A 24,940-nucleotide genomic window follows, 5' to 3' on the forward strand; every position below is an offset into this window, starting at 1 on the left:
TCATCCTCCATTTTGTTTTGGACCTGAATCCACAGAAGCACGCTGAGTAAGAAAAAAAGAGCTGTGGAAAATATTTTTCACAAAAATAAAAGAACACGTCTGGTAACACGATAGCCATTTTATTCAACGCGCCGACATCCCAGCAAAACAAGACCCGAACGTTCTCGACGTTCGTCTTTTCTGACAGCCCGCTGTGAGAAAGCATCCACGGGAGCGGCGGTGGCTGGGGCGTAAGGGGACGTGCAGAGGGGAAGAAGTGTTAAGCGAAAACAAGGATACAGGGGGAAAATGTTAAAATGAGAGAGAAAGAAAAGGATCAGAAGGAGAGAAGTTGGCAGGGACTGTGTGTCGGTTTGAAAAGCTGGCACCTCCTAAACAGAGCTGCAGCTTTGGGTGCCAAATGCTGCCAACCAGCCCCACTAGCCTGAATATGTGCCCTCCCTCTCTCTTTGTTTTCAGCATGGCATTTTCCATTATCTTTATTCTACGCTTTTCTTTTTACTTTATATCAGCGCTCAATATCATCCTAACAGCAACCACTGACATTTATTACCATTAAATGGGAGAATAAATGAAGCAGGGGTGAAAATATTTATTAATCTCCACATTATTAGCGTTCATTTGTGGTTATTTAAGGGGATTTTGTTTGCGTATAATTGCTCATTTTTTACTTTTAAATGAAAGATGTGCGCACGGAGGAGACGGCGGATTCGCCGCTGTTTTCCGCTCCGTTTTTTTTTCCGTGTGGAAAGAGCTATCCCAATTACAGGGCAAGTCTCCGTGCATGTGCTCTGCTCCGCTGGACCGAGGCAACAAGGCGCGAGGCGGACCGATCAGAATCTGGCTGCTGGGAAATGGCCCAGAAAAAGACGCTCGCTTCGCTCTTTTCCGTCCTTTCTACACATCACTTCTCCGCTCCTCCTGCTCTTTGCCCCTCGGCTCAGGCGTTAGCAGCCAGAGCTCCTGTGCGGGGATACCTATGTTTTTAGCGGATGGACAGACTTCAAGCCTGGCGCCTGCACAGAGAAAAGAGAAGATCGGTCATGCAAATGCAAAACAGTGGAACTGAAGAGACGAAAAATAATACACGGAGGAGAAACATGGGGGGAGACGTCTAATTTGTGTTTGCTCTGTAGAGGAAAGCAAAGAAGCTGTGAAGTAAAAATAAAGCTCAATAAGCTGAATAGCCTATTTATTTTTATTGCTTTTGTTTACTCTACTCATTAATCCATATTATTAAGTCATTTAATTTCTTGAGAATTAAATAAATTTCTGCTCGTTAAATCCAAAAAAGTGAGCTAAGCTGCTAAACAGACACCATGGCTTTTATTTATTAACCTTAATTACACCAATAATTAAAAACCACTGTACAGTGAAATTAGGAAATAAAGCTACTCTTTGTTGCACTTTCTGCTACAAGGAATTTTTCTATTCCCGAAGTTAAGACCCGACCTTCATTTCAAATTGCACATAATTCAATCATACACTCAGCCTTTTGTGTATCTTTTCCAGGATTATTCACTAAACTGGATAATTACAGTGAATATGAAGCAGGTTGGCCTGCTCCCAAGCCCATAGAGCAGCACGGCGGTCGGACCTATAGAACGGGGAGAGATGTGAAGGAGAACGGTTAAAGGAGGTCAGAGGATCGAGCATTAGCGCAACCGCCTCGGAAGCCCGATTGCACGGAGTAATCCTTTTACCAGCGATTCCTTACACTCCGCACACTCCCCTCTTCTTTTCACTTTTCCTCTCTGTGACACACGCACGCATTAAAAAAAAAAAGCTGGAAAAACGAGGGGTTCTGAAAATAGGCCCGGACGCCACAGCGCACATTAAAACGCGGCAGCGTCACTGACGCTGTGCTGTCATGTCAGAGGGGCTTGCAGATGCTCAAACTTTATTGGACGCATTATTTCAAATGACAACAAAGCGTAAGAAAGTTTCCGTTGAAAGCGTCGGAGCAGCAGTGTTTTTCACGCCACATGAATGCGGCTCCCTCGGCGCCGACACTCTCTGTTCCTCCGTCGGCCCGGGTTACGGAGCCGTGCCAGAACGCTGGAGCGCAATTCTGCGCTCCATCCAGAAATCTCTGTTCTGCGCAACACGCAGATCCAAGAAAGAGAAGACAGAGTATTTTTCCTGCTTTAACCATTACACCTCCTCCTTCTCTTCTGCTTCTGCAAACACTCAGCCGACGGCAAACATAACACGACTGCTACTTCTGCTTTAATATTCCAGCGTATTGCCTCTATGGACCGAGCTTGTGTGTAATAAAACAAATCCCACTCTTTCCTGTTTGCTTTTTTTCTTTATTATGTAACTGCATCTGATAATTTTACCTCCTTTTTGAAGCTCAGGATATTGGGCGAAGCAGATAAGATGTGTTTGATGGATTTAGCATGACGTGGAGGCGTTAAGTCTCTCAGTCTGGCTGTCTGTCTCTTTGTTTGTCTCTATTAAAAGAGATTCTCTTGGTCATTTGTAATGTCGCGACGACGCACAAAGACACACTGATGGGTAAATGAATGTCTCGGATTTGTGTTTGCGCCATAGCAGCATGGAGATACGGCGTTGTCTGGCACGCGTAGTTGGCTTTCGGACCTGCCCCGGGCACCTCTCTGGTCTGTCTGTCTCCAGCACAGAGACCAGATATGGAGGCTGCACTTGCAGAAACATCTTTTTATCATAACAGCACAAGTAATGAAAGCCGTATGAGGCTGATCGGGCTCCAAAAATGACTAATGCTGGAACTGTGCAGCCTCGTCAGACGGACAAATATGGAACACGTCGCTCGAAAAAACATGACCTGAGCCGGGCGTCTCTAGGTGGAGGACGGCCCGCAGCGCCCAACTGGCGAGCCAGACTTTCCTTTTCGACAGACACGTGATCAAAGATGAGATCAGACCCACCACCCCACCTCTTCCTCATCCCCGATTTCCCTTGCTTCCTCCACATCCCTGAGCCATTACTGCTGCCATCGAATGCAGCACAATCAGTGAAAAGAAAATTAACCACTTTTGGGATCCGACTCTCGTTACTGCCTGACAATTATGTCATGCTCTGCGCTTGTGTGCAGGCAGGTACTTGTCAAAAAGAAAATGATCAGGCTCGTTTTGTGATTAGCGGGACCTTGCTCTTGAAGCTGTGGTGCAGTAGTGCAGATCAGAGTCCATCAGCTTTGATCTGTCCCTGCCCCGCCTGCGAGGGCCGAAGTCTATAATTGGACAAAAGCAGACACATACTGTACTGTAGGGAAGCAGAAACAGAGGGGGGGTGGGGGTTAGTGAGCGTGCGTGTGACTGTGTATGTGTGTGTCAATCACGCCGCATGAAAGCAGATCCACCCCCCCGCCTTACAGCTGGCGACAGTGACATCAGTGGGGACGAGAGAGCTGAAACACGACGGCGGGGACGAGCTGGGTGAGACGGCTGCGGTCCAATCATCGGGCCTAGCAACTGATAACTTCCGCAAGACACAGACACCCTGGGAAGGGGAGCTAAGAATAAAACTGTAACGCTGCCACCCCAAAGGTTAGAATGGAGCCACTGTCTGCCTGTCCTCTGGCTAACCCGCGCCAGCATGCTGGAACAACACAGCGACTTGCGCTTACAAAAGGTGGACGCTTTTTCATTTTAGTTACCGCACACATTCTCCCCTTTCTTGACCAGTTGTTAGTGCAAGGTGGCTGCACGGAAAAAGCAGCGCTGCTTCTCTCACATGCAGTAGTAAACCAAATACAAGCCACTTGGCCTTAAAAAAAAGATTAGAAAGAAAAGAAATCCCATAAAGATTTATGGAAAAATACTCACATGTGTACAAATAAGATGAAATACTAATGAAATGCACAAAGGCCAGAAAGGAGACGGGCTAGTGCATCGCATCGATGGGGCGAGCGGCTGCTGGATTCTGGCACAGAGTTGTCAGGGAAAAAAACTCTAAGGAGCACCAGGCTGCGCTGGGAGCTAATCTGAGCCGCGGTTTGCCATGCCACATTGTGGAACAGGAAGGGGCGCTCACGGAGGCCCCGCAAAACTCAAGCAGAGTTACACACTGGGCTGAAAGGAGCCTGGCATGGGGGATTCTGTCACAGAGGAACGCTGCACCTCCCTGCCAAGGAGAAGAATTAAGGCCCTGTAACTGTATGCCAGTCTGTCATAAGAGAGCCCGAGATAATAGGAAATGGCTGAAGAAGAGGAGAGTGACTGTGTGTGTGTGTGTGTGTGTGTGTGTGTGTGTGTGTGTGTGTGTGTGTGTGTGTGTGTGTGTGAGAGATGATTTACACCTGCAAACACCTGACAGAAACAGACAGCTACATCAAGTGACGACAACAAATAAAATATATAAAATAGACCAAATTATATATGAATGTGGCTAAAACTGTAATCACAGCTAACAGTGGTAAAGCTGGGCTTCAATTATAAATACATTAGCCTAAATTATACTATAAATCATCCAGCACATTCAGGCATCTACAACAGGAGTGCTACTACTATTACTACTATATTCTAATAGAGACATTTTTAAACATTAGTGTGTTTAAAAGGACAATTTAAATTCACTTGTGTCAGGAAAATTAAGCTTCAGGCACATCAAATTCTCACTGCAGTAATTAAATGGAATTTAATTGAACAGAATATCATTTTCTTTGTTTTTAAATGTTTTTGTTTTTTGCAAAAGTAGTTACAACATATTTAATAATTTTATATCCAGATCAGCATTTGTTGCTATTTATTTTCCAAAGTGGATTTGCATTCCTAAAATTACCTGAGAAATGAAATTAGGTTGAAATAACTACAGCTGTGAAGTGCAACAAAATGAGACATGCAAATATTATATTTCACAGCGTTGATCGCTGCCCTCACACGAGTACACATGTGGCTTTGTATACATGTTACACCAAAATATTTTTACCGCCTCTATTTCAACTTCACCATCACAGCAGAAAACACGTGTGGATGTAAACGCGAAACGTCTCACTGCTGTAAACACAAACGTGTGTGTGACTGTGTGTGTGATCAGTTCGCTCAGAAGAACAACGCAAGGCGCAGCTTGGGTGTTTGATCGAGAGCTCCTGAGCGAGAGTCTGTCCACTTGAGTGTGTGTGTGTGTGTGTGTGTGTGTGTGTGTGTGTGTGTGTGTGTGTGTGGCGTTAGGCTGAGGCTGCAGACAGGCTGACTCTCTCTCTGCCTCCTAAACTACCTGGGACTGGGCCAGCTGTCACTGCGCTCTCCAGACCACCACACACACACACAAAAGAAACCCACAAAAACACCACACTGCTACTGATACACAACAACCCCACAACACACATGGATTACAGACACATGACAAACTGCCTGTCGTGCGCGCACACGTGTGCACATGCGTGCACACACAGATAAACAGGTTTGCAGATGCTTTTGTTTACAGATGGCACTGAAAAACATGCACATTTGGATTTAGACAAATTTGTGCACAAATACTTGAACAAATGTACCAATGCAAACATATCTCTAGGTAAACACAGGTTTTAAGCCTGACTGTCAGATTCTCTGAATCTCTTTAAACCAGATAGAAACATTGAGAGGAAAACTTTTTTTTAGGACTATACGCTGCAGACTTTAAATATCAAGACGTGGTCTTTATCTCAGTGCTGACTGGGTTTATCAAAGCCTGGCACTAGATCAGCTTGGTACATAGTGGAGGGCAGGGTCTAATCTGTGACTTACATGCCAAAGAGTGTGTGACAAAACACATGACCTGTGTGTATGTGTGTGTATAACAACCACATACACGGTGGGAAAAACGGTTCTTCTACAGGTATCACATACCTGGTGTGTGGACGAAGTAGGCCAGGTAGAGATCCAGCTCCTTGACCGTCACCCCAATGTGGTGTGGCTGGACACACAGGCCGTGGTTGGAGCACTGGGGTGACTTGACCAGACGCTCGCCGTCCGTGCTCTCCAGGGGGCTGCCCTTAAACAGGATGACCATCACCAGGTCCAGCCTCCACACCTTGTCGGCCTGGCGGAGGCAGTCGATGCGGCGGATCTTGCCCTTCTGGTCGGGGTTGGACAGCACGCAGCAGGGGGGCTTCTTCCCCGTGATGGTGAGCACAAAGTCCTCGCGGAACTCAGGCCGGATGTCCTTGCGGAGCTTGGCCAGCAGGCGCGAGGCCCACTTCTGCTTGATCTCTGGCTTCTCCCCAAGCAGCTCATCCTTCACCGCGCGCTCCTCATCCTTGGTCATCCTCTTTTCGTGCTTCTTGAAGTACTTGCGTTTACGGGCCTGCAGGTTGAACCAGGTGTAGGAGAAGGCACGGACATGGGGGAGAAGGGCCTCAATGAAGGGATGAAATTCATCCTGATGAGAGAGAAAAAGATGCGGCGTTAGGAGGCTGTAAAAAATTTTTTTTTTTAAATGCCTTTTCTTTTTTTTTTAAGTTGTAAAATTAGAGGTTTTTCAAAACTTTTAATGAAAATGCCAAAATGTTTAATAATACTAAACGTGTTGTTGGAATAATGAAAATTCTGATGATTATCAATTAATTTAAATTCAAATCAAAAAGCTATTCAAATAACTGCCATTAAAATGTTAAAATTATTTCTCATTTCCAACATTCAGACTCAAATAAAAATAAAGCATGCAGGAAAACCAGGAAAAAATCATCCTTACAATAGCATGCAAAGGTATAACACAAAGCATTTCAAAAATAAAATGTTCAAGACAATAAAGAAAAGACGACAGTTCACGAATTCAGATGAAAAACTGAGCCAAGTTGCGCTCCCGCTTTTCCTGCTGTAAAAAGAGAAGTTATTCTGCTGTACCATAATACCTTCACTACATATCTCTGGGCAACAAAGCCCAGATCTCGCCACAGCGTTCCTGTGCCAGGGTTGCCACACACCGGTCGCTCACCACCGCCAAGCTTTGCCGCCACTAGACCACTGTTGAAATGTGCCGCTAAAAGATCAGCCATACCATTTCCTATCTGCGCTACCATGCAAAGGGAGCTCCAACCAGACTCACATTTCCACAACAAACTGAAAGCAGACAGAAATCACCACAGAAAACCACACTGCTAGAGGAAGACAGACGGCCTGGTAGTTACCATTTTGCACTCTCATCATAAATTTGGCACAGCGTTTAAAGTGAAAAAAAAATCTCCTGCACCAGTTTTTTTTTTCTCTTTCCTCCCGCGCTCCCCAATGTAAAGCAAGCGCTGGTTTTGGCAGGGTGTGGAGAATTAGCAGATGAAAAAAAGAAAAGAAAAAAAAACTTGGGGTGGGTGGGGAGGGTTATAATTTTTTAAAATTTGCAGAACACGCTGCTGAGCACAAACAGTGGACTCAAGTTTAAAAACACACACACACACCAAAAAAGATTTTAAGGGAGTCCTGCAGTAGGACGCTAGCCAGCAGTTCTTGAGACAAAAGCCAAAAATGACACAAAAAAGGACGGACAAAAAGTTGGAGCAAAACAAATAATAAACAGGTAAAAATGTAAATGTTAGAAAAAATGATTAGAAAAAGACTTTAACAGCGAGAATAAATGTATTCGAAAAAAAAGAACAAAAATTCAACAGTCCTTTGTGAGTTCCAAATTTTTTTTAAAAATCTCGGAGGAAAAAAAAATCCTTGGCAAAATCTAATTGGTGGTGGTGTCTGTTCTGATCCCGGGCCCGGCACGAGCGCGCGCATGCACACACACTCTCTCGCAAACACACACACAGATGGGGGGGCCAGGGAGAGCAGAGCACAAAATAGGGAGGAAAAAAACAGAGAGCCGAATCAATGTTGGATGAGCGCATACGACCGCTGGCAAAGCCGAGTGCTGCTTCTTTTTTCCCCTTTTCTCTCCAACTCTCTCTCTTTCTCTTTCTCGCTCGCCGTCTCTCGTCCTCTCCGCGTTCTTTCCCTAACCATTGCTTGAGCCTTTGCCAACACGAGTAGGGCCCACCTATTTGGCAACAAGATGCCTGTAGCCCAGCCAATGCGTTAGCTTCAAGAGCTGAAAGGGAGGGAAAAGAGAAAGAGGAGAGAGGGTGGGAAGGGGGGAGGGAGGGGTAGTGGCAATGAGAGGGAGAGAGAGTGAGGAGGGGGTGGGGGGAGCAGGTGGGAGTGTAAGGGAGCGCGCAGCCATGTCCGACGCTGCACAATCTGCCAAATCGACAAGTTCCTCTCTGACACGGAGGCAAAGTTCAGGGGAGCAAGCCTTCTCCTGCACCAATCCCCACAGCCCTCAGCCTGCCTCCATCTTTACTATGGCCGCCACTGCTTCGTCTCCCTCTCACCCCACCGCCCTCACCTCCTCTGTGTCTCCCGCTCCCTCTCTCTGCCCCTTTCTCTGCTCGCATAATGCCACCTTGGCAGAGGATGGCAAAGCGAGAGAGAGGACACACAGCTTCAGAATCCCTCCAGACCCCACCACCGGCAGCTGCTCATGGGTTTACCACAGCAAACAAAGAGGGAGAAACAAACCCGGGCAGCCACACTCCTCCTCTCGCTGCACACTCGCAAAATGAATGACGAGATGATTTAGAGGCACAGATACAGAAATTGTTACAGAATTTAAAGGGGTGGGTGGGGTGTGGGGGTGAAGGCAGGAGAGGAACCAGAATTTGCCTCAGCTGTTTTTGTTTGTTTTCTGTTTTTAAGCAGCACAGCTAGCATGAGGACGAAATCCCAGAGCCCGAATCGGCTCCGTACGTATCCCCGAACACCCCCCGCCCTGGGAGGTTTCTGCAGTTCGGTATCGGAGCGGAGATGACTGCCGTGTTGCCTCATCGTAAAGCACGTTGTTCAGGGCTACATCTGCTTGGCAGGCAGCTTGAGTGAAGGTGGTGGTGCTGAATCACTGACCAGTGCAATAAACCTGAAACATAGCATCAGGAGACCTGCACCACAATCAGATGGAGTCAGCAAGGACGAAGAATGCATGTAGAGTTGAAAATATCTGCTGATAAATTCATGGGAAATTATCTGGAAACGGCCACCTTGAAGCAAAACTGCCAAACACTTTCGGGTCTAAGCTTTGCAAAAAATTGGGGTATTGATACATTTATCATAAATGATATTAAACTAACATTAGACAAGCTTTCGGCATCTAACAGACTAAATGGAAATAAATGGAAATAATCACTAGTTTCAGCTCTGAACGAGTGTCAGTCAGGGCTGCACCTGCTCAGCAGACAGATAGTGGGAAGGTGCAAGTGCTGCTGAATCACAGACCAAGAGCAGAGGATCAGGACTCCAGATCTCATGCAATAAAATGACGCCACATTCAGATGGAGTCAAAAATGTACAGAACAAGAGCTAAAAAATGCCTGGGTTCATCTATTTAATATTAGGAACTGGATGGTTTCCGTTGTCATATATGACTGAAATGAGCAATTCTCAGTGTGTAAGGTTGGGAAGCACAAGCAGTAGAAATTCAAGTATTTCTAATGGTCATTTTTTGACAGTTTCTGGCTTTAACAGACAAAATCAAACGGAAACAATTGATAGTTGCAGCTTTAAACGGGTGCCTTCAGCAATTATTTAAATTGATATATTCCTCTGTTACATGACAAGCATTGAAGAAAAGACCACGGTTAGTCAACTTTAAGTTCTAGCAAGTCTTTAAATGATGATTTCATGAGAAGAGGCCCGCAGACTGTCAAAGGTCATACAATCGCACCATTCTGTCAAGGCTGAACATCCTCCACACAGCAATGAGAGCCCGTAATGAAACACTGACGCTCACCCATCATCTGCTAACACAGCAAAGGACGGCACACCTCCACATTTATCTCCAATCAGCCAAAAGTTTGATATATTGCTGGATAATGTAACAAAAGAACCTCACCGTGGAGTATGACTGTGTTTGGCATCACTGTCAAGATATATTTGCATCCATCACCACCTGCACAAACTTAGTGTAGCAGGAGGAGATAACTGACACTTGAATGCATTTTCCAGTGTGTCTGCTTTTCAGTGGGAATTAAGGTTTTCTGGGTGACCTTGCCAAAATGCAAATAAACCACCATTCAAATGTCAGTGAAATTTGACTACAAGGAGTTTTAAGTCATTTTGTCTTCGCTATGCTGTTTGCCTTTCACTTGCTGAAGAAGTAGAAGAAAAAAAAAAACATTTATGTTGTGCATATTTATTTTTCAGGAAGAAAACTGCAGAATTTTCTAAAGTCCCAGATTTTGAAAGGGGGGGGCAACCCCGTGCTTTCCATTTGCATGTCTGCACTATCTGCTGCTCCACACTACGCCTATATTGTGTAATCTTCATGTTGCTGTGTTGGAAGAACCTATATGGTTATTTAGGTCTGTCGAAGCGGCATAAACCCATCATGGAAAGTGTCTCAGGGTTAATCTTCTTACCCGGAAATTAAATTAGGGCCACATGCGCGTGGCCTTTAGCTTTAATTATTAGCCTATTATCAATTAGCAGTCGGAGGTGACGGGGTTTACTCAGTGATATTATTATTATTACTTTATTTATTAATTATTATTAATAATAATAATTAAAAAAAATATGAATACGAAATACATGCTCTGCTTCAAACGTACCAGTTTGCGTCGTTTCACCTCAACTAACCGTCCCCTTAAAAGACCCTGGAAAAAAACCGCTGCTGTGACCAAACAAATGCGAGTTTCATAAACACACCGATATCCACCCAGTAAAAGGCACGGCTTATTTTCTAACCACCGTTTTCTCTGGCTCAAAACCACCCAGGCCCCAATAATAAGAGCCAAAACAATTAAAGCTGCGCCATCACTTTCTTCTTCTTCTGCTACCACTTATTTTTCTTCTTCTTCTTCTTCTCTGCCATAAAAGGGAACTTAAAATACAAATGTTTAAATAAATAAATAAAACAGTGCCGATATCGTTGACGGACCCTGGCAGGAAAAAACATGTAAATTAAAAAAAATAGAAAATCTGGAGACGGCCTGGCACATCCCCCGCAAGCTACACATTTGTGCTACACCGTTACTGAAACCCCGACGTCAATTAATACCGAGAGAGGAGACCCTGAAACACCCAGATATGTATTTCAAATGTAGCCTGTCAAGCAGATGCAGTGCCAGCACGGCTCTGAATGACCCGGGACGCGGTTCAGCATATGGAATTCAGTTCAGGTTTCGCGACATTAACGCATTTCCCCCTTAAATCTTTAAATTTGCTTTTTTCCCTCCCCCAGTTATCGTATATAAAAATAAACACTTGGCCCACTCAGAGTCGATAACCCCAAATTAAAGCAATTTGTATTTATAAATCAGAGATCACAGTTTCAATCGCGAAGGTTTCGGCTTTTTATTCAAACTGAAATAAAAAAAAAATTAAAAATAGTCTAATCGTCCACATAAAAGCCACAGCTGAACGCTGCCTATGACAAGACAAAAGAAATGATTTTTAAGTCCTTTATTTTTCCAATTCTCCGCACGTCTGACAGAGACTGAGAGGAGTTGGCTGCCAACTTCAGATTAACTCTTTCAGCAAGGACAGAAAAGGCTCTTAACTGTGAAAAACATCCCAGAGTTGGATTCATTAGTGCTCCTTTGCATTTTAAGCTCCGTTTGAATAAACAATGGAGGAGTCCATCATTTTAAGATAATTGATATCTTATTATATTTTTTTCATTCATTAATAATTAAAACATTATTGACAAAAACATACTAAATATAATGTCACTATTCTATTTAATTTAGTCGAATCTAATCTAAAACTAAATTAGTTTTGCTTTTTTTGCTTTTTGGCATTTTTCAGTCACCGTCAGCACCTCAATACATAATTTCTGAGTATTTGTGTCTTTGTATGTGGTTGCCATAAAAAAAGGATAAATCAAGACTCAATCAACCAAGAAGCTGAAGGCCGTCTCGCGTATTCACAATTCTTTTTTTCCTGTCCTTAAACAAAAACAGGTTGAATGCATGCAATTAAAAGTAACACGGCAATTAGAAGTGTCAGTTTGTGATTTTAGCCATCCAACTTTTCCAAGAAATGATGGCGGTGAAAGTGAGCTTTTGCTCTAAAGTCCAGATCCTACAGCCAAATAATCAAAACTCTGGCACAATGAAATGCTTTTCTTTTTTTCTTTTCTTTTGCATTTTTTTTGTTATGATAAATCTCTGGCTTGAATTTTGTTTAACAAACAAAAGTGTTTGCCATGCCCAGAATACGACAATGACTTGTCTACATCAGGTAACTTTCACATAAGACCCACAAAACCCATGATAGTAAAACTCTTTCTGAACCCAGCAGCAGGTCCTCCCATCATGTGGCACCTGACCTCGTGGAGGCCTCACTGCATCTCATTAGGCCAATTAAGCCAGTAGTGTGCACAACCCGAGGGCCTTCCAGCTGCCTGGCCCCTTCATTAAGGGGAAGCTCTGGGCTGGCGGGGCTCGGCTGCATCCTCTCCTGACCACCTGAGTGTCCCTGACCCGGACGAAGCCTGACACCGGTTCCCCCACTGACCCCTGGCTGACAGAGAGCCAGGGTGTGAGGAAGGTGTTGGAGGAGAAAAGGGTTAGGAGGGACGCAGAGGAGATTCAGTCATTTATTTTAGAGTGCAAAAATGTTAGAGGCCTGTGAGAGTGAGGATGAGGCAGTCAGGTGTACATTTCGAGAAGGAGGAAAGCACTTGGAGTATTCTAGCTGCATTTTAAAATTTCACAGATTGGTGCTAAAGTGTGAAGAAACTGTTTCCCCTGATGCCACAAAGTATGCCATCCTTTGGTTGATGGTCTATACTGTAATGAATCGGCCCACTGCATGACCCTCTGCTGTTATCATCCACGGTAATCATTCCTGGCTCAGGGTAACATTAAAAAAAAGGGGGGGGTATCTCGGAGCACCCTTTACTCTGTTTCTTTAGCAAGCGAGTGATGCGTAGAGATCCATGGAGCTCACGCCGTGCATTGGTTGCACTTATCTGAGTTTACAAACCAGCATGTTACTATGTGTGAAAAATCTGCAAGCAATTTGTGGTGGCTGCGTGCTAACGTGCCCGGGGTGGGGCGGGGTGAGGTGGAAGACGGGCTGAAGAGAAGAAGAGGCACGCACGGCACATTCCAGTCCCCACAAAGAGCTGCTCCGCTCACCCGGATTGCACTCCAAAATGGTCCTGGGCCCTTTGGAGCGTTGGCGTTAACACGAACACTCAACTTTTTAAGTGAAACTGCGCAGCGCAGACTGAATGTGAATACACACGAAGAGCACAACTAAACACACCTCATCTGTAAGTGTTGAAGCTGATGACTTGAGGCTATTTTGTTTTGTGGATTCTCAGCAGAGAGTTTATAAAACAATATTTGTTCCCGCTCGAGGTGGTATAACACAAGTAGAGGCGTGCAGATGTACTTGGATGAAGACGTCAGTATCGCTGAGCGAGGACAGAGGAGTGGGGTAATGCACTCCGATCTGCAACATACGTGCATGTCGCATCAGCCTGCTCGGTAACATGTGGATTGTGGCGATGTCACACTCTGGACTCACCTTTGAAACCATGACATCTCTGCAGCCTGGAGCTCCAGGCATGCATTAATGCACATGCAATCGCATGCTCCAAAACCCTTTCCCCTGCCTAGAAAGAATGCTGGATGAAGAAACCGCCCTGCATCTCACTAACACGTGTGCGTGAGTGACTAACCATGCCGGGACAGGCCGACTCAGCACCACCACTACAGCCATGACTGAGTGTTTTCTCACTGTGCGAGCCAACAGACTACTGCTGCTCACACTGCAGCCAGTGACGGTGATACTACTGACCAGACTAAGACATTATGCCTTCTTTTTGTTGTTTTTGCCTCACCTCTTGTTAAAAAAAAGAGAAAAAAAAACACCACCAACTAATTCTCACAATTTCCCCAAGATCCAAATAAAAAAGCTGCCAAAGCTGGCTGGTAGTGGAGACAAACTTACAAACCACAGCCAGCTTTTAGCAGCATTTGGCTGGTGGCGAGTGTTAATTTCCTACCCTGGTAAAAACCAGCTCAGTAATCAGTAAACACGTTGTGCCTGGCCTGCAACAAAGAAATGCATTTAGCAAATTCATTCTCTTTGATCCCACATTCCTATTTTGGTTTGATGGAAAGTGATACATTTTTGATGAGCAGGCTAGAAGTGAGATATCATGTCATTTGAACAGTCTATAAGCAGCCAGGCGCTCGTAGCCATCGCCATACACCACATTTATCTTTGATCTAGACAGTCTGGTTGACACACATCACAGAGAATTACAAGCAGACCGATTTATCAATAGGCTTAAAGCGGAGGGATGTTACACCATAACCCCTCTCATGAAAAGATCCCTTTTAGTATTTGGAATTAAAATTTCAACACTGCCCGAAATGAAAAGGATCTTCAGGTTCATGTGTTAACTTGCCGCCTAGCAAAGCTGTAGGGCTTTACTCCTCTTTTCAAAGACATGAGTGTGAAATGCCAAAGTCAGCCTTTCACACACTGCTGGGAGAAGAAAGTGAGCTGAAACAACACGATTGTGTTTTCAAACCGAGGCTCCGCTGTTTGTTGCCCGTTTGAAGGTACCGGAGGAGAATTTAAACATCATCTGAATTTTCTGAAGCCGACACCACAATTTCTGGTGTTTGCGATGTTCGGAAAATGCTCCTCTAAAGTTTGGAGTCCCGCCCTCCCTGCACCAGGTGCACAATGTTTGGGTTCGCGTGGATTTACAAGCATGCACAAGGGCTGATTACGCCTTCGGCTGGTGTCAGATTTTTATCATGTACCATATTAGAATAGCCCATTATAATTCTGATTCTGTAAAATAACCTGCTTTCACAGCTTTGCCACCTCTAAATAGCTTTACAGGATAATTTCATAATTTTAAGTCTGCTTTAAACCAACAATGAAATAAATATATGGAACAGGATGTGAGGCCTTTAACATTTCCTTTGTTAATGGCAGCTATTAAGAGACTTTATTCCCATATTCTGTCAAATGATAGGGGAACACAGCCTCCTAAAAGCTTTATTACATAATTATAGAAAATAAATTAAAAGTCATGTAATTAAAATCTTGTTAACCTATTATCATTAATATATACTAATTACAAGAACTCTAACTTAACTTTTACATATTGTATTATTAACGCTGAAATATACAAACAGAACTTTACCAGTGTGACCTGTAAAGGTGAAGCTGAATAAGTATTGTTGTAGTAATTACATGAACTGTATACGTGTTTATATAGAGAAGTATACTGACACTGTATTATTGTTGTGGATGTGTATGAATAACTGGTCAGTGTGCAGCTAAATGCGTACTGTCTGGAAATGAAGGCTTATAATGTAAAGCTTCGTTTTTACAAGTTTTTATTTGAAACAAGGGGAATTTTACTTTTTTTTAAAAAAAATTTCTTGTGTACCAAGAGTGTGGGAGACTCATGTCACACTGTTCTATGCAGAAACTGACTAGGATAGTAGAAGAAGTAATTGTAACTGGCTTGCTATTAAAATATGTTTATATTTAGTAAACTTGTTATTTATATTTGGAGAACACAGAGTAAAATTACAGACAAAATTAGTTTTTTTTAATAGTGAAGAATGTTAAATGGAGCCAGTTATTCCTCTTTGTAATCTAGTGGTGTAAAATTGTGTAAGTAACATGCAATGGAAATACAAATACCTCTAGATTTGGCCATTAGGTAACACAACACACCTCAAACAGTTACATTAAGTAATAGAAATCTATTCTAAAATATGAAACTATGTTTCCACACGAAGCACACAGTAAAAATGTATTTGTTTGAATTGTATCAATTTTTTGCTGCTTGAACACATGGATACTTTGTAAATAATGATTTTTTTAACACTATATAAATCTATGTAGTGATTGTTGAAAGCAAGTGATTACTGAGTTATTTGCATGTTGCTTACATTTTACAAAGAAATATTTTTCACAATGAAATAATATCAAGCCAGTAAATTTAGATCTTTTTTAACATAAAAACACATTCATTTGTAATTAACTATGATTTTACTTGTAAAGGGACATTTTTATTTGTCGCACGGTGCTCTTTCTTAGGCGGCGCAGCTTGTTATGGCTGTCCGTGCCACCTCACTAAAGGGATTATTCTTGTGCATCTTTCTGTCTACAAGTTCAGCCTCGTGGAAATGCTGAGCTCTCTGCTTGTCGCACAGTGTATGTTTGGAATAATTTACCTTGCACTAAAACTTCTTAACGCTGACCATACGTCTACACTTCATACCAACATTAACTGAATTTCCTCAGATTTTTCTGACAAAATGAAAGCCAAAATTCTAGTTGACTGTCTTTGATCAAAGCATAAATTTGACGAAAAATCAATTTACTCACGTAGACAGTAACTTCCCATGACTAGTGCTAATTAGCTCCCACAGATGCCTAATGAAAAGGCCTATTGAGGTTTATGGTCACAGTGAGTTTGCAGGCATCACACTCTTAGCGGTCATAATGACCGCAGGCTGTGCGCGATGTGGAGAAAGCTCAGACTCTATACACATCACTTATGGAACTCAGGGATAGAAATAACATGCTTGCACTACATAGTTGTCCCTTTCACTTCGTGCTGCCTTCAGATCGCCAGAACCACAGACGGCATGAAGGGAGCAGCAGTGTTGTGGCTCTGAGAAGCAGAAGGTAAGAGACGTACACATACAGACAGGCAGAAGCCGCTGCCTGCCTCTCTGCAGTTGTCTTCCGGTCTGTATTTATCTTCGAAATCACATCTGAATATGGCATCGAGTTAAATCAACACTGTCGTTAACCTTAGCGGGAGGCTTGCGGATAAAGAGCAGAGGCTTGATAAAACAGACAGGTCAGAAACTTTCTCAAACTGCCTGATGATTGCACACAATCCAAACTCTGAGACATATGTGGAGTGACAATCACAGAACAGGCCAAGACAGAAAAACTCCCTCCTGAATAAAGGCTCCAGGAAAGTAAAGCCCACTACTAATGCAGTGTTGAACGCTTTGCAATCAGACAAATAAAGGGGCAATCTAGCACACAATCAAACCAGAGATTTAGCCTGCTCTCCTGCCAACAGCTAGGGACCTCCTCTTTCTGAACAAGGGATGCACTATTGACTACAACCCCCCTTCTCTTTCTCTCTGTCTCTCTCTCCAGTCTTCCCTCTCTGCCAGTCTGAAAGGCGTGATGCCAACCTTTTCCACCATTGGGCATGATGCCCTGCCCTTTATGCAAATGCTTTGCTGCCATCCCTAACTCACAACCCCCACTGTCTCACCCACCACGTCTGTGTGCACCCCCCAAAGCCTCCTGTCTATATATTCTTTATTATCTTTAACTTGTAATAATCCAAATTGCCGAGCTTGAGCCTTGACCGTAAGTTAATAATTGAGGTCCTGCATGTATGGATCCCATATGAAGAGTAAAGCTCACTGCAGAGCTTGTAGGCCCGTACTTTGCTTTGTGCCCTCTGTGGACAAAAAGCACCAACCGGGGGCGAATATTTGACAGAGGTGTGGTTGTTTGTGTCTGCACGAGCCCTGATAAAGGAGGACATCTCTTGGCTAAAAGAACACAATAAATACAAAGACCAGGAGGGCAAAAGAAAAAAGAAATTAGAATGAAAGAATAGGGGATCTATTTCCAGCAATTAGTCGCCGCTTTTCGCATTGCATTTCCATTCATTAAAAGGTTTGTGGAAACATACTCAGCGAGGGCTGCGCAGTATATCTAACTGAAAAGATCAAGTTGGGTTCACATTTAAAAAAGAAGCAGAAAACCCATTTCAGGGTCTGCTCAGTGAATGATGAAGAAAGGGTTAAATATGTGACTGAGGAGAAGGTCAATCATGGCTGCCACTGACAGGGCAGTTTCACAAGTTGGCATAGAGGCTATATGAACCGCAAAGGTTAATAGATTAGTTGGAAAGATGCAAAGCGCTAACAGTGACTGAAAAAAGGGAGCGTAAAAGGACAGCCATAGGTTTAATAAAGCGGGCTGGAGACTGCAGGAAGAGCCCCGATCATGCTGTTAAAGCAGAGCTTCCGTTTGTGCCGTAGGGTGAGTGTCGAGAGGCGCACAAACAGGGCGCAGGGTCCACACAGGCTGGACCGATTCAAGCCCACACACACCACAGGAAAGGAGCTGGGACCTAAGACAAACACTGCACGGCCAGACACACACACACACACACACATGCATGTATACACAAACATTACTGTCTCCTTATACGCCCTGAGAATACCAGGACATGCGATCTGTTGAGCTTGTTATTCTAAGCATGCTCCAAAGACACAGTCATACAGTAAATAAAACCATTGAATTAAAAAATGCAAATATATGCTGGTCAATAGTCTACATTTTTCGTGATGCTTTTGTAAGTGTGCAGGTCTCCCCTGCAAGAGAAATCTCGATCTCAGTAAAAATTTTCCTTTTTCCATATAAACAAACAAAGACGTCTAAACCCCAACAGTCTAAACCAACAACGCAGCACCGCAACAATCTCCAAATATAAACTTAGAAGCCTTATTTCCCAAGCCTCAACACAATGGCTTTTCTAATCTTCCTGAGAGAGAAGCGACAAATAAACAAAACCCAAACAGGTTGGTTGAGGGAGAATTAAGGTTTTAACACCCTTTCCTTTTCTTAGCGAATGCCACTACACACACACACCAACACAAATGCCCATTTTCCTTCTTGCTATGCGGACTTCCTCGTCTGAAGCTGCTGTAATAAAGTTTTAAAGAAGCCTAATGTGGTGCCAATGCAGTGATGAAAGACGAGCGATTAGGGAGGGTGAGAAAGACAAAACAAAGGATAGATGTGGAACAAGAAAAGTGAGGTTTGTGCCAATATTTAAGGTTACTTCCCACAAATGACTCTGACAACAAACACCGATGAACGCACCATCAATATAATGAAGCTAAGCTTCTTTCTGTGTTTGGCAAGGGTGTAATAACCTAAACAAAGCTGTGAGGGACAGTTTATATACAGATACTACATATGATATTGTGGTATTACACAGCTGGAATAATATAAATATGGGCCGTAGAAAAACCTCTACATTAATAAACATTAAAAAGGTGATATCTCAGCTATTTCTTTTAGATATATAGTCCTCAATATATATCAAGTGTCTAATGAACTGACAACTTGTGTTTGGGTGTATAAGGTATATCTGCAAACTGTTTTAAATGTCAACATGTTACATGGTATAAAGGTGCATCCTTCACACTTCTGATTGTATCGTGCAAAAGTAGCTTTCTGGATTTTAGCATGAAAAGAAAAATCAGCACTGATATAAAAACACGGTTTGACTTTGTGTTTGTGGGATTTTCTTTTTCATATTACTGTCTTATATGGTTATGTGTTGGGATCTTAGCTGGTATTAGTCATTTCTATAACTGAGAGCATTTCAAAGTAAACCACTGGACTTCTCCTGTTTGACATTGGGTCAAAGCTACATCATTAATATATAAACAACATTTCCTGCTAATGCATTTTTCATTGGCTAGGTTAGGATGGTCAGCGATGGCCCTAACCCTGTTTTAGAGAATAGCAAAAACAAAAAAATATCAAAATGTAATTTTTTATGCAAGTCAGTTACAATTATTATTATTTTTTCTTTGATTCCCAACACTCATGGGAACAAATTAAGAGAAAAAACATGTTCTGATATGGTTAGGGTCACCTTACACCTCGCAGGGCTAACACAAAGCTCATATCATGACATGAATGTTACATGCAAATTCTTTATTATCAGAATGATGTAATTAACTGTTACAACGACACAAAAAATACACATATCAAAAGAAATATCGGGGCGTATTAGCGAACCATTAGCTTCTTTCAGGCTGAATCCAATCGCCGTGAAAAATAGAAAGTGTTTGTGTGAGCCTGTGCATGTGTGGCTGATGGAGGGAGGGAAATGAATGAGGCCTTTTCTTACAGCAGGGCCCAGATCAGAGCTCCTAACTATGGGATTTGGTGCTGTTGCCTTTCTCCCCCTGGAGAGAGTAATTAGGTTAGTGAGGACAACTGCCGCATTGTTTTAACAGAGAAGGGATTGTGCAGGCCAAAGTCCCACCAGCAGCATGCTTCCCTCACAACAAAAATGCCAAATGGATTCTGCGGCGCTCCACGCACATATATACACAGCAGAACTTTTTTTGGGGGGGCTTCCTGCGTTAAGTTTTGTATTTTTATGCGGCGCAGGCTTTTAGCGCCGTGTGTATACGATGAAATGTCAAATATGGTCCAGCAGTGTCAAATATCCTCTCCTGTTGTTGCACTTGTGGCATTCGGGACTCTTTAGAGTAACTGTGTCTACTCTCTCCTGTATCCAGAGGCTTGGCAACACAAAGCACTCCTAACTAGTATAATATGGTTATGATGCATTTGCATTCCTTCCAATCCCCTAGGAAACACAATACGCCTGTATCGTCTGTTTTAATCACGGTCTGCTTCCAAGGAAAGTAAAAGGAGAATACAAACAGCCACAGCTATAAAGAGGCTTTCTCAAATATACTTCAAGTCTGTTTAAATACATCCTCCGCTGATTGATAGAGAGTAAATCAAACAAATCATGCTGGTAGAAAAAAAATAAAAGGATATGGAATGCTCCCCAGTCTACTGTATTTACAATACACAGACTATGGCCTCTTTCATTCGCGCCCGTTTCCCCCTCTTTTCTCTTTGTGCTGAATTTCTTTCTATAATCTTCCTAAAATGAAAATAGCTCTGCTGTTGTTGTACTCCTCTATACTATTCTCAAGACCATCAGCTCTTCCAAGACAGAAGGAAAAAAAGGCGCCATAATATGCACCTCTGCATCCCCGCCCACACCATCCCTATTCACTTTCATCATAAATCTCCACAGCCTGGCAGCAATATACGGTCAATTTGTGGTCCCCATATGAGACCTAACTCTGGCTTGATATATTTGTGTTCAGGTGTGCAGATGGAAGTGGGGGGAAAAAATCACACCAATGATATAAAATGTGTTTGTGAAGTGATACACGAGTCCAGCAGACCGGTCTATAAGGCCTGTGAGAGTCTTTTCTCCACCGCAGCTTTCCACAGGTGGCGGTGATGATTGCACTTTATTCCAGATGATGACTGTAATGAGGCCGGCTTTAAGTTTCACTGGGCTTTGCAGAGGGACTGACAGAAGCTTGACACGTTAGACAGCCCAATGCTATCAGGACATTTCGCTCCTTGTCCCCTCCACACACGCTACTGTTTCTCCAAACGCCTCCTTTAGAGATAATACCTAGACCAGAGTGACGTCTTAATAAAGGGAAGGCAGTGGGATGAATGCACCATGGAAGCGAATTCACAAGCTGTCATGATGAGAGTTAGACGAGCGGGGAACGTCCGTGAACTCGCAGAGTAAAGTTAAATCTGGCCCATCTGTGTTTTATATTTTAGCAGTGACATGAAATCCGCATCCTGCACTGAATTTTCCAGTCAAATATACAACTTTCCATGTAACACACACTAATCCTGAAGCTATTTCTCTGAGCCTAAACAGAGCAGAAAGTTTATATCTGAATTCCCTCCCAGAGTATGCTGCAGCTGGAGTAGGGATGGTAGTTACTGGCTCCCTGAGCCAAAAGTAGAAGCCGCAGAGTTGTGTTTGAATCTAACCCTGAGCCCTCCTTGGCCTCGGACTCCTCTACTCAACTTTACTCTACTCCTCACTTATTTCAACAAGGCTCTATTTGACTCTACTGTACTCGACTCCACTGTCAAGGGGGTCTGAAACAGCCTTGGGCCTGCAGCGCCGGCCAGCAAACGCAAGTTACAAGAAGCATAGAGCGTGCACTCATACCCGACACATACACAGACACTTCCACACAAACAGAGTCAGTTAATAACACACAAACTCCCGCCCTCCAGCTCTGTTTGCTCACAGCTGCCAGGCCTCCTCAGAGTTCATCTGAGGTAAAGATATGTTATATTATGCAACCGGGTATAGATTTTCCACCCTTGGCCCCAAGCCAACTTCCTGCTCTGAAGAGCAAGTTCTAGCGTTTTGTTCCCCAGGGTGACAGCTATTCCTTGCTGGACGGGGTGGCCGAATTAGATACACAGACAAAAAGAGAGGGAAGGTAGCAGGAAGACACGAAGGGGAGCGAGTGAGTAAGAAAGAAAGCAAGAAAAGGAAAAGAACGAAAGAAAGTAGCCCCAGATATTTTCTGCAGCTTTTTGTCTATATCTTAAAATGCTCATTCCCCCTTCTACACTGTCTTTTCCCCGCCTCTTGAAATCAGGTCACAACTGTTTTCATTACTGTTTGACTTGCGGGTTCATAAGCCTCCCAGCGTCAACGTTCCTCCACCCACCCCCAAGACAGGAAAAGATTTTCCCTCCAACATTAACCCAATAAATGCCTTGTAAGCCCAGTCACAATCTTTAAGCCATGTTCCTGGAAGAGAAAACAGTACATCTGAAATGTTGATGTAACGTTAAAGCCCGGGACATAATCAGTGTTGGGCTCGCAGTCTAAGGAGTTACACTCCTGCATGGTCTATGGATCAGCATAGCCAGCCCTCGATCACTTCCCTCCCTACAGCATGAGGTAATGCGGTGTGATTGTAAAAGAAAGCCTCGGGAAATATGAGGTAAAATCAACGAGCCAATCAGCGCCCCATTATCCCTCCTCTACTCAAAGGGGAACTAAAGAAGTGGTGAAAAGATGATTAATGCCATGACATCATAACCACGTGATGTCATTCCATCCCAGACACCGCCACCGCTTCCTAATTAACTGTGGCCTGATGAAGTCTTTGTATCCAAATTATCCAAATTATTATTACCTCTCCAGGCTCTACCAGGTGTGCAGAGATGTCTCTTTAGCCTAGTGATACAAGGATGGGTAGAACACACACACACACGCACTGAAGATTAACAGCGAAAAATGTGTTTTGGTGCCTTCCCATATATATGGTAGAGTGCCCCAGGGGGTGTTTCTGCTATTGCCAGAAGGTACGTGGAAAGAATTTAGAAACGCTCAATTAATTTGAAGCAATAGAAATGCTGTTTATATCAATTTACTGAGTTAGCTGTGACTATGTGTGACTCTTGACAATGCATAAGAGCAATGGGTGTGAGAGAGAATTTTAAACAATTAGTTAAACGTAATGAAAACTTAACCTTTAGCTAAAATAATGTGTAGAGGGTTGAAACAGAAAACTAAAAATTATTTACAAATATTTTTAAATAGCTTAAGATGAAAAAAATAGCAATTGTAATGGGTAAATATTCAGGTGTAGCGACAGACAGTTCAGTTAACTGAACATTGTTGCTAAAGGAGCTAAAACTGTTAGCTTAAAGCAACTGGTAACTGAGTGACATCTGAATACGGGTTTTTAATATTTCATATGTTAATGTTAATAAAGTCTTTTCAATGCTCGATTCTCCAGACCAAAACTCTTTGATATTTTATTTAGTAGCAGTAAACAACAATTAGCTAAAACCATTAGAAAAATGACTGGACTTGTTAGCTAAAGCGTATAGCTAGCCAAAAATAAACTGGATAAATTAGCCAAAAAAGATGGATTATGACTGATATTTTGCTTCTTTATCAAAATTAAAGCAGTAACATCCCCTTTTATAAAATCAGCAGTATTAAATGCGTTTCTAAATAAACATGTCTAGGCCGGGGGGAGCTGTCACTAAAAGGGTACTGGAGTTCATTTCACAGGACTGTGTGACTACTTTTAAATACTGTGGTTAATTAAATACAGTAAACGGTCTATTGCAACAACAGAGTCGTGATGGGTGTGATTTTTTTCTGAAAGAATGCACACCTGTGTCTTGTGGAATTAAGTATGTGCAGGTGCTTCAGGCTTGAAGCCCAGCAAAACATAGCGTATATAGCCAACATTAGGACTGAATTTGCAGAAATGCTGTACTGTACGTGTAGACGTTTGTTTCTGAACAAGCAGAAGCCTTTGTGGCTTTTATCTTATTTACAAGATGATAACGCATAAGTGTGTGCCACATTTGTATGAAAGACTTCATCTGCCAGCTTCATTTATTTCTTTAGTTTTTGAATATTAGTGTCTGAGAGACTGGGTGAGATAGAAAGTCAGCCTGTGGAAGTCTGTGAAGAGAGACTGCAGTCAGACACGGCGGGGGAGAACGGTGCTCAGATTTCATCCAGATTAATCTGGAAGCTTTGTAATGAGGGGTCTACTGTATATATTTAGCCAGAGCAGTGAGATGTAGGTCAGACAGACAGGCAGGACAGGCCAAACAACATGCCCAGATTGCCCACACTGAAGTGACCTTGAGTGGGCTGTCAATGATCCGCAAAACAAATCTCTATCTATTCCTGTTGACTTGTGACAGACTGATGCAGCGGCTGTTTCACCCCACTCGCGGGTTTTGGCCTTTAGTTTCTATTTTGTGGGGCACAAAAGAACTTCAATATCACTCGGCTTGTCTTTTCACGGAAATGCTGTTGATTAAAAAGAAAGAGCAGAGAATGAATTACTGTCAACGTTCGCGCCGTGTGTTGATACTGGCAGTCGTTCAAATTTACTCAACACAAGAACAAAGCACGCTTAGAAACGTTTCTGAGTCGGCCGTCGGTGGCTCTAAACACGAGACAAAACTAACTAAACACTGAGAAATGTACAACATTTTTCATTTCACAATCTGCATCACGACTTTATTGACTAAAACCTTTTATAGCAGTGACAGTTTTGTCTACTGGACTTCTTTTGTTGCTTCGACATAAACATGTTGTCAAACTGATATGCAATTATGAATTAACAGCTGAGCGATAGCAACCAATAAATACACTAAAGCTGCTATGCAAATTAAAATTATGCCTCAGTTCTTCATGAGAGTTCAGATCTTGAACCTTTTCAAGCCGTTAGAGGTCCAAGGTTTGAACATCTGCTCGTCCTGAGGCCAAAACACAGTTGCGCTGCATATTGGGTTTTATTGGAATAAAGAGGTTGGCTCTGCTGAATATTTTC

General features: G+C 43.0%; 1 protein-coding gene across 16 annotated transcripts in view; it reads right to left on the reverse strand.

Moving 5' to 3' along the window:
• nfixb (nuclear factor I/Xb) overlaps window positions 1–24,940 on the reverse strand; it is a 136,507-nt gene that overhangs the window by 89,275 nt on the left and 22,292 nt on the right. For 7 of the 16 annotated variants that reach the window (XM_085453186.1, XM_085453188.1, XM_085453191.1 and 4 more), the window contains one exon: window positions 5,814–6,345. In XM_085453186.1, coding sequence (XP_085309312.1) covers window positions 5,814–6,345 — 532 coding nt within the window. The other 9 variants (XM_085453190.1, XM_085453185.1, XM_085453187.1 and 6 more) reach the window with 5 other exon arrangements.

Source organism: Copadichromis virginalis, linkage group LG4 (genome assembly GCF_057382275.1).
Source record: "Copadichromis virginalis isolate Kocher_CV1m ecotype Utaka linkage group LG4, C_Virginalis_male_GT1.1, whole genome shotgun sequence".
NCBI lineage: Eukaryota > Metazoa > Chordata > Actinopteri > Cichliformes > Cichlidae > Copadichromis > Copadichromis virginalis.